Below are 18,182 nucleotides of genomic sequence, written 5' to 3'. Positions count from 1 at the left end.
CCCCCCCCCGCGTTCTGGATGTAAAATAGCCTTCTTTCATAAGCCAAGTGCATAAAAGTCTTCAAGTTCAGAAACAGAAATTTTTCTAGAGTGTAAAATTTCAGAAAGGATACAAAACCAATGAAAATGAACCGCCATATAAAGGAAATAAGGAAAATCTAAATCTACCTAGCATTTACATATATAGGTGCCTCTCTGCAATTTACAATACTATATAAATTGGAAATACATTAACATCACATCCATAGCCCAACAACGCCCCCTTTAAATATTAACTAGAAACAACATTATATCATTAGGCAGATGTCAGGTAGTTTCATTATTAAAGCATTCTTCAGCATTAAAAATCTAAGATATTACCTTTATAATCAATGGCAGGTTTGTAGGCTTGAAGGATCTTCGGCACAGCAATTCCCATGTCCAGCTCGGTTAGTGTTAACTCATTCATGAAGTACGGCAACTAGAAAGTAAAAGGAGAAGGGAGAATGGAGCCTTTTTTTAAAACAGGAGTGGTGAACATGATATGCCATACACATATTTCTGACCAACTCTTGCAAAAGTAGCATAAACAACAAGCTTTTAGTGAAACATTGGGGATCAGTGTTCATGGCTGCAATTACCCCCACCACACTGGTTTGTACAATATCCTTAACAATGGGGAGATCAAGTGAATGTCTCCAACATATGTAATGCAACGTGTATTCTAGTAGCTAACAGCCGACTCTCCAATGAGACATGCCTGCAGTAGTATACACAATACGCAATGTAGGAACAGTATAGTAGAAATACAAATCAATAAAAACAGCAACCAAACAACAAGTCAACCTACTTGGCTAAAAAGGCAGTTCAAACCAATTGACAGAAAGCATGCTCTAGGAAGGCTTTTCTATCAGACAGGCATGTCCATGGAGAAATATTCTCTCTAGAACCTAGACCAGAGGCAGGCAAATTACATCCTTGTAGCCACATGAAGGCTCAGTTTTTGCATTCCTCCAGCAACTCCAGATGCCCCAGACTGCCCTTTATCTGGTCAAAGAAAGCATGAACTGCATGCTCCCAGACTGGCAGTTTGCTTTTTACATTGGTTGTAGGTTTCCACTGTACTGTTTAACACTAAAAAACAAAAAACAAAAACTTTTTTTTCGCAAAGTCAGACCATACATGCAGCCACATCCTCTTTACTTTGGGGGCACATTTTTGGCAGTCTGCACACTCTCCTCCCAAAGGTTCCAAAGGCATAAAACTGGATTTCAGACCCATCACAATTCTTACATCTGGCCTAGACTATCTTACTAATGATTGTTTGTATGTCTGTCTGGCAGCCTTTTTCAACTGAAGAGCAATATAAAAATGCTTTCAACAAAGAAGCTGATGAATAAATCACACAAAGTACTCCCAGAAATTTGACAGGAAGACTAAAGCAGAAATATAAGACCTCCTGAAGGCTGTTTTAGACTTCTGAAAGGAACCCATGGCTGGGAAACCTCCCAAGTTCTGTCATGGTTAAGCAAGCTACACAAGCTTCCCTGTAGGTCAAAGCAAAACAGGCAGTTAACCTGGCACAAGGGGGCAAGGTAACATCCTACAGTGCACAAACTATTATTTATTTTTTGGTAGGCCAAACATGTGGGAAAGTGTTCATACCTTTATTTTGCTAAGCTTCATTTGTATCTTCTTGGAGACCATGTCAGACCAGTACTTTTCTCCCAAGAAATCCCAAAAGATTCTTCCTAGCAAAGCATTTACCCATGCTTCCTGCTCCTCTTCTTCACAACATGCATCTGGCAACTGTTCAAAAACAGAAAACAAGGATTTCCCACTTTTAGCAATTTTCACAAATCTACAAAGGAAATTTCAGTCAATTTCATCTTGACTACTGTGTACAAAGGAAACAACACAAGATTTCCCAGACTAGCCAGAATCTATTTATACAAATGATATAGTAAGTTAAAACGTAAGAATTTTGAGTACTTTAAGTAGCACTATTCCCCAATGAAAATCATACATTATTTGAGGACAGGACATTTTAGCAAACTGTGAAATCCTAACAAACAGCAGGAGCTAGCAGAAGAAAGAGATTCTGCAATAACTAAGTTATTTGGAAGCCAGAGGAAATACTGATACATTTACGAAGAACCCTGCTGAACTTGTTAGGGACAACCAACATCCACCTGTACTTTAATAATGAGACTGGAGACTGGAAATCCTTCTGACAACGTACTCTACTGCACCAGTTTCCAGTACCTCCACCTGTGCTGTGCTGGGAAGCTGAGACTGAAATGGGATTGTGTCAATGTACTGTTCAGCCCCAGTGCTGTGTTCTTACTTAAACTGGTAAAGATGGTATTGAAAAAGTTCATTCATGTCACCTTTGGGCTGTGGAAAACACAAATACCTCCTTTACATATGCACCCCCTTTATTTGCTACCCTTAAGTGAAGGAAATGACAAATAATGACCCTGTTCTGCTTATGTCCTTACTATGTGAGAGGAAGGGATGGGTACTAAGGAGAAAATGCCTGAAAATTCTTTGGAACAGCCTTCCTTGTAACTTCACCCCCTTTTCATGTTAGAGTCTGGGAAGATAACTCAGACATGTACATGTCTAGTACTGATGGATAAGTTTCAGGTTTTTCAAGATGATGATGTGGACATGTTCTTGGGACAACAGCATTAGCATTTCTATACCTCTTATCAGTGCGCTTAAACACTCCCTAAGCAGTTTACAATGTGTAAGCTAATTGCCCCCAAAAGTTGGGTACTCATTTAGCGACCTTGGAAGAATGCCAAGGCTGAATCAACCCTGGAGCCCCAGACTGGGACTGAACTCACAACCTTGTGGCTGCAGTACCAGCATTTAACCACTGTACCACCAGGGCTCCTGCCACCAAGACACATGAGGTCACCCACTTGTCTGCTAGACTTATCAAGGCTAATTAGAGCTGCCAGAGAGGACTGGCCAACTAGCTGGTGGAGAATGTAAATCCTTCTTTGTACTCTTTCTTGTGGAAGACTGATCTGGCCAGTGGTTCATGACTTAGACCCGTTACAGATGGGCACCCTAGTATGTTTTCAGCATGTAGTAGGGTTAGAAAGGGGCGTCCTTTCTGGACGCCCCTAACCCTAGTACACGCCGAGCACGTACAAAATGGTGGCGCCCGTTCTACACGGGCACTGCCATTTTGACGTCGTGGACACCTAGCGTCTGCATGTTGCACAGTGGAAATGATGCCGCAAGTGCGCAATTGGTGACTTGTGGCACCATTTTCGCGCCGAAAGAAGAAGCTGCATTTTGCAGTTTCTTTTTTGTTGCATGGAGGAGTCGCATGGTTTGGCCGCTGGGGCTCCTCTGCGCAGCAAATGACGGCGCCGGCAGACCGCCCTTTTTGGGTGGTCTGTAAAGTGCCTTAGTTGCCTCTTGAAAAGTGTTCAGAATCTGAAGCTAGGGCAAAATGCAGTGGCCAGACTGGTATCAGGTGTGCATTTTAGAGACTACATAACACTGGTATAAGTGGCTTCCAATAAGTTTCTGAGCTCAATTCAAGGTGCTGATGTTGATCTATAGAGCCCTAAATGAACTGGGGCCAAGATATCCAAAATATTTCTACCTTCCATATTAGCCTGCCAGAAATTTTAGATCTTCAGAGGAGGCCCCATTGTTAGGTTGGTGGGTACATGTAACAGAGCTTTCTCTGTAGCAGCACCTCAATTGTGGAACTCTCTTTCCAAGGAAGTTGGGCAGGCTACATGTCTTTTAAGCTTCCAGTGGGCAGCCAAAGCAGTGCTGTTCTGCAAGGCATTCCATGTTTGAAATTTTAACAGTTTCAAAACTGGATTCTAAGAGTGTTTTTAGAAGGCTTTTAGGAGTTTTTAAAAAAATACTTTAATGTGTTTTAAAATGTTTTTAATCTTTGTATTGTTTAAACTGGTTTTATTTGTTCATAATCTCAGGAGCCTTGTGGATTGGAAGGCAATACAGAAATACTTAAAATAATCATAATCATTATAAATCCCAGATTCTCATTAATTTACTCTTGTTATATCTTTTTAGATCTGAGCTCCTATTTGTTTCATTCTTTCTTCACTAGAAAGGAAAGTTTTATGATGCATTTCTCACATTCTTTTGTGGTTTTAATTATGGCATTTTTTAATATTGTGTATGAATTGCATTTTACCCTGTAAGGGTAAAATCTGTTAATGGGTGGCAGTATAAATTTAACTATTACATAGAATAAACAGTATAGCTGCTGCTGAGGAGACATATTATGGAAATCAATAAATGGCAGTGTCAGTGTAGACAGAAAACACTGACCATACAGACAGAACTTTGCAAAAGCTTATGGAAAAACACACCATTGTCAACAAGGGTAACCGTAACATTTCAAGGAAGAACACTGTAACTATATACTTCACCTTCTTCACAACTGAAGGGCTGCTCTCGGCACTTTGAACAGGACTAGCTACAGGGCTTGTATGTTCTTGTGGAATACACTTAGCCATATATACATTATAATCCAGCAACATTTTTTGTCTTGTGCTAGCTGCCAGTTCCTTCTGCTTTGGCGGGGAAAGGATTTCTTCTACACTTCCTTTGCTGCTACTACGGCTGTGTGTAAGAACTCCAGACTGGCTATTGGATCTACTGTGTGCTGGCAAGAATCCTAAATACAATGGGGATGGGAAGAGAAAAAAGTCAGCAATTAATAAGTAATTAAATACAAAACTGAATGAACCTGAAAGTCAGAAGTTTAAGATGCTAATACTTCACTGAAATGCAATGACCATAAGGCTTTTTGTACAGCAAGACAATGAGCAAGTATTTGGTTTTATCCACTCACAGTTGAAAGGGACACAACATATTCCAAACTATCTATTCAAGACTACTGTTAATTAGAAGTTGATTTTAAGTCAGCCACATATACCACTGGAGACATCATTTGTACATCTGCTATACATGTACTTTTAATCATTAATTAAACAGATATGAATTTTCACAATACGGTGCCTAAGGCAAATGGTAAATAAACTGGCTCCTAGTATTAAATAAATTAATAAATTAAGAATTAAAAAGCATCTATTTCTTAATTAGAAAAATATATTCTGGCAACTGTAAGAATCAACTATGACTTGGAAAGGAAAGGAACCATAAAGAAGCACAGAGCACACAAAACCCGAGTAAGAAGGCAGCCAAAACTGCAACATGGTTGTCCAAGCCCAATGAATCCAGTATATGAAAGCAAGGAAATCAGAGCTTCTTTGTGATCTAAGCAGCTCCATATGCTCACAAATCGCGGAGAGAAACCTATACACATTCTTCCACAAAGATTCTATGATTTCTGAATCCTTTTACTCAGTTCCAGTACAAGTTCATAACACATCAAGATGAGTTAAGCTATGACCAAAGTGAGTGAGGAGCCAAAGCTACACGCCACTGCATTTAGGGTAAGAAGCAGTGCTTGAAAAAATTATTTTTGGACCACAATTCTCAGAATTCCTGAAGCAGTATGTCTGGAGAAAACTGGGAGCTGCAGTCCAAAATTTAGGTGTTCCAAGCTCTGAGAAGAAAAATCTCAGATCTACATTACAAACAAATTAATAAATTAATTTCAACTTTGCAAAAGAAATTCTGAATGAAATAATTCCTAAATTAGGGGTAAACAGGGTGTGGCCTTCCAGCTGTAACACTATAACTTTCATGATTTTGGCTAAGATGTCAGCAATAATGGCTAGGGCTGATAAGAGTTGCATTCCAACAGCACCTGCAGGGCCACAAGTTGTCCATTTATGAATCATGATGTGAAGGATTACTTCCGTAAGTTATGCAAACATGGGAAAAGTGTAAATGGGAAGCCCCTGCTTATCTGACGGGCTAGGGACTGGAGAACTGTCAAAAAATGTAATTTGTTGAAAAGCAGAACTCAATTCTCTTTTAGCTTGCAAATACAAGACTGAACATTAGATGACACCAAGTTGACTGAGAAGGGGACAAAACAACATGCCAAGTAGTGGTTGAAAGAACAGACCAGAGTTCAAAAGTGCAATACATGGCTATAATTTAGATCTGTCAAAACAGTGGAATTTCCAAAACCAAGCCACTGAAAAAAGGAGGATGCCTGGCCAGTGGGGTCCCACAGGGCGCTGTCCTGGGGCCAGTGTTATTCAACATCTTTATCAATGACTTGGATGACAGAATTGGGAGCATACTTATCAAATTTGCAGATGACACCAAATTAGGAGGAATAGCTAATACTCCAGAGGGAAGGATCAACATTCAAAATGACCTGAATAGACTAGAAAGCTGGACCAAAGCTAACAAAATGAAATTCAACATGGAGAAATGTAAGGTACTGCACTTAGGGAGGAAAAATGAAATGCACAGATATAGGAGGGGGGATACGTGGCTGAGCGAGACTACGTGTGAAAGGGATCCAGGAGTCCAAGTAGACAAGTTGATCATGAGTCAACAGTGTGATGCGGCAGCTAACAAGGCCAATGTGATTCTAGGCTGCATCAAGAGAAGTATAGTGTCTAGATCAAGAGAAGTAATAGTGCCACTGTATTCTGCTTTGATCAGGCTCCATCTGGAATATGTCCAGTTCTGGGCACCACAATTCAAAAAGGACATTGAGAAACTGGAGCGTGTCCAAAGGAGGGCGACTAAAACAGTGAAGCGTCTGGAAACCACGTCCTATGAGGAACGACTCAGGGAGCTGGGGATGTTTAGCCTGGAGAAAGAAGGTTAAGAGGTGATATGATAGCCCTGTTTAAATACTTGAAGGGATGTCATATTGAGGAGGGAGCAAGCTTGTTTTCTGCTGCTCCAGAGACTAGGACCTGGAGCAATGGATGCAAGCTGCAGGAAAAGAGATTCCCCCTCAACATTAGGAAGAACCTCCTGACAGTAAGGGCTGTTCAGCAGTGGAACACACTCCCTCGGAGTGTAGTGGAGTCTCCCTCCTTGGAGGTCTTTAAGCAGAGGCTGGATGTCCATCTGTCGGGGATGCTTTGATTGAGATTTCCTGCATGGCAGGAGGTTGGACCGGATGGCCCTTGTGGTCTCTTCCAACTCTACGATTCCATGGTTCTGTGATTTATATTAATATCAATATTTTACATATCATCTAAGCATTTTGCCCCAGAGGTAATGGGAAAAATATTTTTGAACTATGGCAGGGAATATAGTAAACTATAGGAAAAGACAGGGAACCATCTTTAGTAAAATATACAATTGAAGTATTACTAATATTCTTGTAACTAAATGCTTAACATAAATTGACTCCATATCCATCAAGATAATATTGTATTATTACCATACTTGAAGCTCTGCTGGAAGGTTCATTTATGGCCCACTTTCTAGATTCTACATCTGTCTTATTCTATAGAGCCAGACCTAATCTAAGTACTATGGCAAGCTACAACCTTTCAAAACATTTTGTTCCATAAACCTTTTAAACAGGGAGGAAAGATTTGTAATAGGAGAGGAAGGATGAGATAAAAGGATTTATTAAAAATTAATGGCTGCTTGCTACATGTCAATTTTAAAATCACTAAACACTGGTTGCTAGTCTAATGTAACTTTTAGAACATTGATTCATGTCATATGCATGCATTGGGCTTCTCTGTTTTCTATTTCTCTGAAGGTAGAGGGGCATGTCTCTGATCATCCTGAAACATCAATGCCACATTTCACAAGATCCATAGGACACACACACACACACACCTGAGAAAAGCAAGTATAACTCTTAAAACAGTTCAAAACATTTTCCAAGCCCACTGACAACCCCCCCCCCCTTTTAAAAAATAGAATTTGGGGATGCAGAGAAAAGAATGAATTTTCTGTGCACTACAAACATGTATACATGACTTCATATTTTACCTTCGGGAAATTTGTAAACTCCAATGTGAACTGATACGCTAAGCTCAATTTCTTCTCAATGAAGGAAACCATGTATGACAGATTATAAAAAATGTGTATTCTTAAAAATGGTTATAAAATTCAGAAATACTCCAGGATGAGTTAAATTGCCCTAAGATGTTAGTCCAGACATGTTCTATTTAACACACTGAATATTCAATATTCCTTCTGGAGTATAAAACTCCAATGAATCTTTAATAAGCTGATATTTTGAGTTTGCTGAGGGAAAAAATCCTACCTGGTTTGTTTCCACACACAGATATTGGCTTTTTTCCATAAAATTTCAATTTGGAAGCCAAAAGGAATCTCCTAAACCACTCCTCCTTCTCCCTACCAGTCCTTCCAAAGAGATAAAGAACTTGGTCCTTTTGAGTAATGGACCTTGCCCCATCCTGAGAGAGTTTCTTGGATTCTTCACTGGTTAGCTCCACTTTTTCAACAGGCGGTTTCTCTTCTGAGGTCTCTTTATCAGACTGGGCTTTAGCCATGAAATCATCTTGTCTCGCAAGTTCAAGGCATATAGGATACTTTTTATTCCAAATTCGTTTCCGAGCCAAAGTTTTGGGGACAAGGTAAATCTGGAAGACAAGTTATGAGACAGTTTCAGAATTTATCTCACTAGAAAAGAGTATGCATTGATCAAATATATAATCTATTGCAAACACCGTATAGTGGGCCCTCAGTATCTGCTGAAGTTTGATTCCAGACCACCCTGTGGTTATCAAAATCCATGGATGCTTAAGTCCCATTATATACAACTCCATAGTAATATGGCATCCCTTATATGAAAAGGTTTGCTTTTTGGATCCCCCCCCCGCCCCCCCCGAATATTTTTGAGCTGTGGCTGGTTGAATACATGGCTGCAGAATCACTGAATATGGAGGACTAACTATAATAGGCAAAGCCACTCTCAGCCATAACATTTTGGAAGAGGCATGGCTTTTTCTGAGATCTTTCTTCAGAGAAAGCTCAGCCTTTCCTCCTGAATGTTCTGAAAATTTGGGAAGAACAGGCACAGAAGAGCTAATATGACCCCTCTGCCACCCTCAGATTGAGCGTCCTGCTGCTGTTACTTTCTTTCCCTTGCAATGATGTAAACTGGGAAAGAAGCAGAAAGGAAGGTTGCAAACAGGACATGCTGAAGGTTGTCAGTTTGTCAGTGAAGCTGCACTTCAGGAGACAGGAGCTGGTTTATCTTGCAACAGTGTGAATTCTTCCCTCCCAGGAAACGTAACTCCCTAGTCCCTACTATGTTGGCCAGGGGATTCTGGGAGTTAGTCCAAAAAATTTTTCCAGTTCCATCTGACCCTTAATTTCTGAAATTTGGCACTCTCCCTAATTACAAACAGTGAAAACAAAGTCTCACTGTAATGTTAAGGGTCCTCAGTTCATTTTTAACAACCCACTTCAAACTTTCCAAAATAACTTAAGCATCCATCTCATTGAGCAAGAGCTGGCTAGAACTGGCTCCTGAACCTGAGAAGTCAAACAGACTGAAACCTGTACTGTTTTCTGTTGCTACACAATAAACACAGCAGTCCCTAAAGTTGCATGCTCTCGGAATACTTGAAGCCCAAACCAAGCTACAGAAAACTTAATCATTTTATTTGGACAGTTCTAGTCTTCTTTGATAATGGGTCATGTGGCTCCTTAGAGAACAACACTTTTATCCTGATATAAGCTTTTATCAGAAAGCGCTCTCCATTAGATTCAAAGAGTGATACTTGTATAATTATTTTCAGGAAATCCAAACAACCAAGCATAATTTTTGTCAAATCCAGTTGTTCAAAGAAATAAAACTGTTTGGTTTTATAGTTTTGATGTCCAGTAAGAAAGAAAAGAAAAGAAATAAGATCACTCTATCAGCTGTATAGTAAGAGCAGCAACATTTGGCTCTTTTGTTCATCAAGATCTTCACAAGAATTTTGTAACTAAGGAAATGTGCCTGAATTAGCTTTCCTCCCCTCCCAGTCAATCTCTTTTCCTTTTGTGTCATGTACTGGATTATTAAGGCAAGAGGTAGGGACTATATTATTACTGATCTTTGTAAACCACTCTGGGAACATTCTTTGGCTGAAGAACAGAGCAAAGATCCTCCAGAGGCGCACAGTAACTTCATCCCTAAATGAAATTGTGCTTAGGAAAAGGAGACTAATGTCACATATGAGAACAGTACATGTGGGTAATCTATTCTTGATTAATTATATTCTTTTAATTAACTCAGAACTCATAGTTCAATCACTGAAGCATACCACCCTAATGCTCTGAAGTATTTTTGCTCTTAATTTTTTAAAGCCCATTCCATTTGGGTAAACAAATTGCCAGGGGTGGACACAGTGAGGCTCATGGACTGCATCCATCCCACTTTTGAGGCCCCCAAAGGCCCTTCAGTGGCCTACATTAGAGTTTTTGAAAGTAATTTTACTAAAAACATCCAGTTTACCTCCTGGTCTAATAAAATCTCCCACTGACCTGAAAGAGCTGGAGGGGAAGGGGGATATGATGACTGGCCTCTAAATGCCCCAGAGGAATATGTGCAAGGTGTTTTTAGTTATAAAAAACCCTCCCTAAAATGTTTTTAAAATCTTAAGATGAGAAGGCTGCCCTGAGATGTCACAGGAAGGAAATGTAACCCCACATTTTTGGAAAGCTGTCCCATTCCTGTTCAAAACTTTGAGACCAAAAACTGTTAACAGGACTGATGAGAAATAAATGGCTATGAAAATATAGTGAGAATAGTATACATTTTAGTCCTCTGTACATGTGTGTGATAAGAGGGGAGAGAAAGCAGCATTCTTAAAAAAAAAAAAAGGACAGAAGTAGATATTGTGACAAACACGTAGAATTTTCTACTTGGCCGCAGTCCATGTCATTCAAAATAGCCTGTTCTGCTGTCAGATGAAAAATCTGCAATTGACACACAAAAAAATCCAAACCATATTTAATTGTCAAAGGGAATCAACAATTGAGTATAAATAGAACTCACCTTGCTGTCTGTAAGGTCGTAAATTTTCTGGCTAATGTAGGTGACTTCAGGCTTGGCTTCATTGTAAATAGCCCTTCTAGAAATATTTTTGTTAGGTTTTGAAAGTCTCAGGGTGCTTCCTTCAAGCCTCACAAAGACCGAGTGAGTCAATGTAGCATGGTAGGTTTCTGGGTCATAGTTATGGATCTCATTCATCCAGCCCTAGAAAAAAACACAGGCATTTCATTAAAAGACAATTCTATATTAATAATGATTCCTAAGACAAATTAAAAATAATAGCCACCAAAAGCCTAAATGAAAACAATTACTAAGTATCATCAGCTCCAAGATGTGAAATTGGAAAAGTTTGAAGCAGGGTAAAAGTTAAGTAGGCACTAGTATCCCAAATAATCCCAAAGGAGCTAATTTAGAAGTACACTAATTTAAGACTAATTTAAGTGTGGCCTAGAAGACATATGCAGCCCTGTTCACAAGCCCTTTTTGTGGTCCATACTGTTACCAAGTTTGGTTTTATATAAATTTTGGGTGCCAAGAGATCAAAAATCATGACCCCTGACTGACCCCATCGCAAGCCGCCATTACCCTAAGAGCGAGTCGACCACGTACCCAGCAAGCTTGCTAGGCTTGGTCACAGGAAAAAAGGTACATTTTAAACCTTGAGCAAGCAGTTTTGGGAGTTGCCCTACAAGTTTCGCAGGCTGCCCAAAGAGGAGAGGACAATTGAGGTAGCCTCCTTCTCAATGAGCGAGTGATTGTCTTAACAGCTCTGCCATCTAGATATCTGTCTTCCCCTGAAAGGTGCCAGACCCCTTCTTTGTGTATACATTGTGTAGGTTTCAGCTTAGGAAGGAAGGGAGAGGAAAATAGCGGATGTGAACAACTGGCTTCGCAGATGGTGCCGCCGAGAAGGATTTGGATTCTTGGATCATGGGCTGCGGTTCCATGAGGAGGGACTTCTTGCAACGGACGGGTTGCATCTCATGCCAGTTGGAAGAAATGTTTTTGCCAACAGTCTCAAGAACTTGATCAGGAGGGCTTTAAACTGAGTTCCGAGGGGAAGGGAGACAATATTAAGGAAGGCGAAAGGGCTGGAGAAAATAGTCAAATAGACATAGAGGAAACAAGAAAAAAAAGTGCAAGGACCCAACAGTGGGAGGCAAATAAACTTGCACAAGCAACAAGTAAATGGGACCCGTGGTCTGCGATGCCTCTACACTAATGCACAGAGCATGGGAAATAAGCAAGATGAACTCCTAGTACAGCAAAGCTAATATGATATAATAGTCATCACTGAAACCTGGTGGGATGAGTCTCATGATTGGAATGTGGAAATAGAGGGGTATAACCTTTTTAAGAGAAATAGGCCAAACAGGAAAGGAGGAGGAATAGCACTATATGTCAGGGACATTTACACCAGTGAAGAGATCCAGGATAGCAATCATGGAAGCCAGATGGAGAGCATCTGGATAAAAATTAAAGGGGAGGGAAACAACAAGGATGTTACGGTGGGAGTCTACTACAGACCCCCAAGTCAGACTGAGGAACTGGATGATATCTTTCTAGAACAGATGACCACACAGTCAGAAAAGAGAGATGTAGTAGTGATGGGTGACTTCAACTATCCTGATATTTGCTGGAAGTCAAACTCAGCCAAATCCACAAGGTCTAGCAAATTCCTCACTTGCCTGGAAGACTATTTCATGGTCCAAAAGGTGGAAGAGGCAACAAGGGGGTCAGCTATTTTGGATCTGATCCTAACCAACAAGGATGACTTGGTTAATGGGGTGCAAGTGGTGGGATCATTAGGTGGAAGTGACCATGTTCTCCTGGAGTTTGTTATACAATGGAAAAGAGAAGCCAGGCATAGTCAAACACGCATTCTAGACTTTAGGAGAGCGGATTTCAGTAAACTTAGAGAAGTATTGAGGGTGATCCCATGGTCAGAAATCCTAAAAGGGAAGGGAGTTCAGGACGGATGGGAGTTTCTCAAAAGAGAGATACTGAAGGCACAATTTCAAACAATTCCAGTGAGAAAGAAAAATGGGAGGTGTCTCAAGAAACCAGGATGGATGACTAAGGAACTTTCAACCGAGTTAAGTTTGAAACGGAACATGTATAAGAAATGGAAAAAGGGGGAAATCACAAAAAAGGAATTCAAAGAAATAGCAGGCATGTGCAGGGGTAAAGTCAGAAAAGCTAAACAAGTCATGCCAGACAAATCTGATCTCTTTCTTTGATAAAATTACCAGCTTGGTAGATGAAGGGAATGCTGTGGATATAGTATATCTTGATTTCAGTAAGGCCTTTGACAAGGTTTCCCATGATATTCTTGCAAACAAGCTTGTAAAATGTGGGCTAGACAAAGTAACTGTTAAATGGATCTGTAACTGGTTGACCGGCCGAACCCAATGGGTGCTCTTTTTCAGCCTGGAGAGAAGTGACCAGTGGGGTCCCACAGGGCTCTGTCCTGGGCCCAGTGTTATTCAACATCTTTATCAATGACCTGGATGACAGAATTGGGAGCATACTTATCAAATTTGCAGATGACACCAAATTAGGAGGAATAGCTAATACTCCAGAGGACAGGATCAACATTCAAAATGATCTGAATAGACTAGAGAGCTGGGCTAAAGCTAACAAAATGAAATTCAACACAGAGAAATGTAAGGTACTGCACTTAGGGCAGAAAAATGAAATGCATAGATATAGGATAGGTGACACATTGCTGAATGAAACTACATGTGAAAGGGATCTAGGAGTCCAAGTAGACCATAAGTTGAACATGAGTCAACAGTGCGATGCGGCAGCTAACAAGGCCAATGCGATTTTAGGCTGCATCAATAGAAGTATAGTGTCTAGATCAAGAGAAGTAACAGTGCCACTGTATTCTGCTTTGGTCAGGCCCCACCTGGAATATTGTGTCCAGTTCTGGGCTCCACAATTCAAAAAGGACATTGAGAAACTGGAGCGTGTCCAGAGGTGGGCGACTAAAATGGTGAAAGGTCTGGAAACCTTGCCCTATGAGGAACGACTTAGGGAGCTGGGGATGTTTAGCCTGGAGAAAAGAAGGTTAAGAGGTGATATGATAGCCCTGTTTAAATACTTGAAGGGATGTCATATTGAGGAGGGAGCAAGCTTGTTTTCTGCTGCTCCAGAGACTAGGACCTGGAGCAATGGATGCAAGCTGCAGGAAAAGAGATTCCCCCTCAACATTAGGAGGAACTTCCTGACAGTAAGGGCTGTTCGACAGTGGAACAAACTCCCTCGGAGTGTAGTGGAGTCTCCCTCCTTGGAGGTCTTCAAACGGAGGCTGGATGGCCATCTGTTGGGGATGATTTGATTTAGATTTACTGCATGGCAGGGGGTTGGACTGGATGGTCCATGCGGTCTCTTCCAACTCTATGATTCTATGATTAGACAAAAGATAGCAATCAAGACCTTTGTTCACCAGGTAGCCATAGCCTGAGGATACGTTCAGGGGTATATAAGGACCCCCGATTCCAGCCTTCAGTGGGCTTGTAGATTCAGTTCCGAGCCTGAGTTCCTTGCCTTTAGAGCAGGGGTCGGCAACCTGCAACCCGCGGGCCGGATCCGGCCTGCCAAGGCCTTCCTACCAGCCCCTGCGCAGTCCTGCCGCCGATTGCTGCCGATTTCCCCCGTTTTCGCGCCGCTCCGGCCGCCATTTTGTTTTTCAAAATGGCAGCCGAAGTCTCACGTGACCTCAGGATGGCAAAGGTCATGCGATACTTCGGCCACCATTTTGAAAAACAAAATGGCGGTGCCCATCTAGTAGGTCCGCTGCAGCCCGTGGAGCACTCCAACAGGGCTCCAGGGGCTGCAGTAGGCCTGCAGCAGGCTCCACCTCGCCCTCCGCCCTCCTCCTCCTCCTCCTCCCTAAGAGCAGGGAAAGTAGGAGGAGGCAGAAGGAAGGAGTACAGAGCGAGGGAGAAAGGGAGCCAGAGCAGCAGCTGCAGCAGCCACAGCAAGGCGAGAGGTTGGTTCATTGGGGGAGGGGGTTAGCTGGGTGTTGTTTCTGCAAAATGCTCTCTCGCCAACTTGTGGCTTTTCTGGGTTGAAACTGTGTGCATGCTTGCTTCAGTTTATTTTCAATTGCATTTTAGTAATTTCCTTGCTTGTAACTTTATTAGTATTATTATTATTACTACTTGCCCTGGGTGTTCTTTCTGCAAAATGCCCTCTCAATGAGAAAGAGGAGGAGGATGAGAAAGAGGGGGAGGAGGTGGAAAGGTGAGTCATTTCAGGTCTGCCTTGGGTTTTTCCATTAATTTTTAAAAATATATAACACTTATTTTTGTTTTTTTATTTCATTATTTTTATTATTGCTTTTTATTGTATTTCATTATTTTTATTATTGTTTTTTATTTCATTTCATTATTTTTATTATTTATGAAGGTGAGACAGTGTGACTTTCCAAAGTGCTGTAACAAAGGTCTGCTGTAACAATGATAGTGGTGGTGGTGGTGATGATGATGATGATGATGCTTCGGTGGAAGCTCCACCCCCAGTGTGTGGCTCCGCCCCTGGGGGGTGGAAGCTCCACCCTGGCATGTGGCTCCGCCCCCAGAAGGTGGAAGCTCCACCCCCGGCATGTGGCTCCGCCCCTGGAGGGTGGAAGCTCCACCCCCGGCTTCGGCCCCCCAGTTGTCTGAGGGACAGCAACCTGGCCCCCGACTCAAAAAGGTTGTCTACCCCTGCTTTAGAGCATCCTGCTCCAAGCTTGCATTCCCTGAGCATTTTGCTCTACTGAAATCACTTGAGCGAAGCCAAGCTCACTGTCACCGGGCCTCTTGTTAACTTTGCCCGCCAGAATTCAGCTCTTAAGCCACCGCGGCCACCGCTTACTTTCCCCGTTCCCGCGGCTGTGTCTTACCATTCACCATCCCTCACATCCATCGCTTTGGAGAAGACTCCTAAGGTAATTATCCCAACGGTGCCTCTATTCTTTCTCCTTTACTCCCGAACTCTCCCCTCCCATGCTTTAGCATTGAATGTGTGTGTGTGTGATCCCTTTTGTTGTGTGGCTTTAATAAATGTTTATATTTTAATCGCACCTCCTTTGGCATTTGAGTCTCTGTTTCTTGTGGCTGGACTAGATGACCTCTGGTATACACATAGGGACCCGACCCCTCTGCGTGCGTTGTTAGGGCACGTCTCTTGTAAATTCCCCTAATTTGATCCTTCCTAACAATACCCCCAGAACTTGTGGAAAAGTTCTTCCCCAAGGGGCCTTTGGGAGTAAAATGAATTGGGAGGGGGGGTTCTGATGGCACAGGAGGAGTGGACGTTAGATAGGACAGAAGAGATAGAAGAGAAGAGTAAATTAACAAACTATGCAGTCGAGTTTCCTTCATGAGGAGGAGATAGAAGAATAAATTAACAAATTATGCAGTCTAGCTTCCCGTATGAGCGGGAGATAGAAGAGAAGAGTAAAGAAAGCCTGTGGTGATTAGCCTGCCCCCAAACCGAAAGGATCTTGAGTGTTCAAAAGGCATGTAAATATCATGCTGAGATTCTTGCTTGCTAGCCCTGAAGGTAAGTTAGGGTGTGCCCCAGCAAATACATAGAAGCAACTGGGTGAACTGGACCAGGCAAGAGTTCCACTTCATCTCAGGAATTCACTGACAATCAACAGTGAGGAATACACACCCAGGAGCCTAGCTCCAATTATTTTCTTCCATTCATTTCCTTTTCAGTTGTCACAATCTAGCTGTGAACAACATGCTTTCAGTATACTGGAACCTATAATTCTGACATGTCTATAAGCCAGGGTGGGGAATAAATGGTCCTCCAACATGCCCCAGGACTGTAACTCCTACCTATTTCCCTAGCCAACACAGCTAAAGGAGAGCGGTCATGAGAGTTGCAGACTCAGTGATATCTGGAGGGCCTCATGCCAAAATCTCTTTGCTCCTATAGTACAAAGCATAGCTCAGCAATGCTTTGCTGTACAGATTGAACCATACAAGGATTGTCTCTATGATATTCAAAGAATCAAAGACAGCTGCACAAAAGCATGGGAGGGGGTTGTTCTCTATACAAAAGTTGGCATCTCTGCCTAACTAAAATCAAGGAGCAAGGCAGTCCCTGGACTCATAAAAACATTTCATAAGATGGAGTCCTTGAATTACAAGGTACAAGGGCATCATTTGTCTGTTAAAAGGCTACAACAGGTACAATGCTAAAATCGTCTCTTATTGATAGCAAAAGACTCCTCTTTTGCCACCGGACTCCTGCTGAGAACTGTGTTGCTGCCGGGCAGCTTTCCCCGGGTTGTCGGAGGTGCGCATCTGCGCACCGGCCCGGGGGGCCGCGTCGGGGCAGCGGCACGTACAAAGCAAGCTTGCCTAGTCTCCTCCTCCGTCACGCCTCCCCTTGCCACCGGACTCCTGCTGAGAACTATGTTGCTGCCGGGCGGCTTTCCCCGGGTTGTCGGAGGTGCGCATTTGCGCACCGGCCCGGGGGGCCGCCCACGGACTGAACACCGGACTTTCACACCTCCGCAGCTGCGCAGCTGCGCATCTTTGCAGCGGCGCAAGGGCAAGAGGATCGTGTCCGTGCCAGAGCTTAGACAGAGAATGACTGTAGTGTCATATCTCTGTCTTTACTGCTGTTCGGCAGCGGGGGGAGGATATGGATGTGGGGAATCCTTCGGCTGGGGAGGTAGAGGGTAATTTTTGCATGAGTGGAGCTCTTATTGAGGTAGTGTGGGGCAGGGGGAGGTATGGCGGTAGGAGTGTGGACTTGCGTTACAGAGGAAGGCGAGATCGATGCTTAATATCTCTCTCTCCTTCCTGTCCCCCTCCTAACCAAAAGGACCTGAGGGTCATTCCAACCGTGCCACAAACCCTGTCTCTGCTCCTGTGCAATGCCAGGTCCATTAACAACAAGACCCACATTGTCCATGATCTATTAGTAGATAGTAACTGTGACCTGGCTTGCATTACTGAAACCTGGCTTGGGCCTGAAGGGGAAGCTGTGTGGGCTCAGGCTCTCCCGGTCGGGTTTTCAGTGAAGGACCAGTCCAGGTTAGGTGGGCGGGGGGGGGGGGGTTGCCTTGGTACATAAGAACACCTTGTCTCTTATCAGGAACCATATCCGTCAAACTTCCTTCATTGAGTGTATTTACTTGACCTTGAAGGCCAGGGACAGTCTAGGGATTCTGTTGGTGTATCGGCCACCCCGTGCGCTAACAGACTCCCTTAACGAGCTGATGCTGGAAACACCCAGTTGGTCTCGAAGCTGATGCTGGAAACACCCAGGC

At 42.6% G+C, this 18,182-nt stretch overlaps 1 protein-coding gene across 5 annotated transcripts in view; it reads right to left on the bottom strand.

Moving 5' to 3' along the window:
* The window catches only part of TEX2 (testis expressed 2), a 113,234-nt gene that overhangs the window by 22,264 nt on the left and 72,788 nt on the right, over positions 1-18,182 (bottom strand). For all 5 annotated transcript variants that reach the window (XM_089477001.1, XM_089476964.1, XM_089476972.1 and 2 more), the window contains exons 3-7: positions 10,901-11,101; positions 8,153-8,492; positions 4,413-4,660; positions 1,645-1,788; positions 361-460 (exon numbers count right to left, since the gene is read on the bottom strand). In XM_089477001.1, coding sequence (XP_089333127.1) covers positions 361-460; positions 1,645-1,788; positions 4,413-4,660; positions 8,153-8,492; positions 10,901-11,101 — 1,033 coding nt within the window. The remainder of the gene's footprint in view (positions 1-360; positions 461-1,644; positions 1,789-4,412; positions 4,661-8,152; positions 8,493-10,900; positions 11,102-18,182) is intronic.

The sequence above is a fragment of the Sceloporus occidentalis genome, unplaced genomic scaffold, assembly GCF_023333645.1.
Source record: "Sceloporus occidentalis isolate IW3139 unplaced genomic scaffold, rSceOcc1.0.p SCAF_1, whole genome shotgun sequence".
Taxonomy (NCBI): Eukaryota; Metazoa; Chordata; class Lepidosauria; order Squamata; family Phrynosomatidae; genus Sceloporus; species Sceloporus occidentalis.
This window is presented reverse-complemented; position numbering and strand designations above follow the sequence as displayed.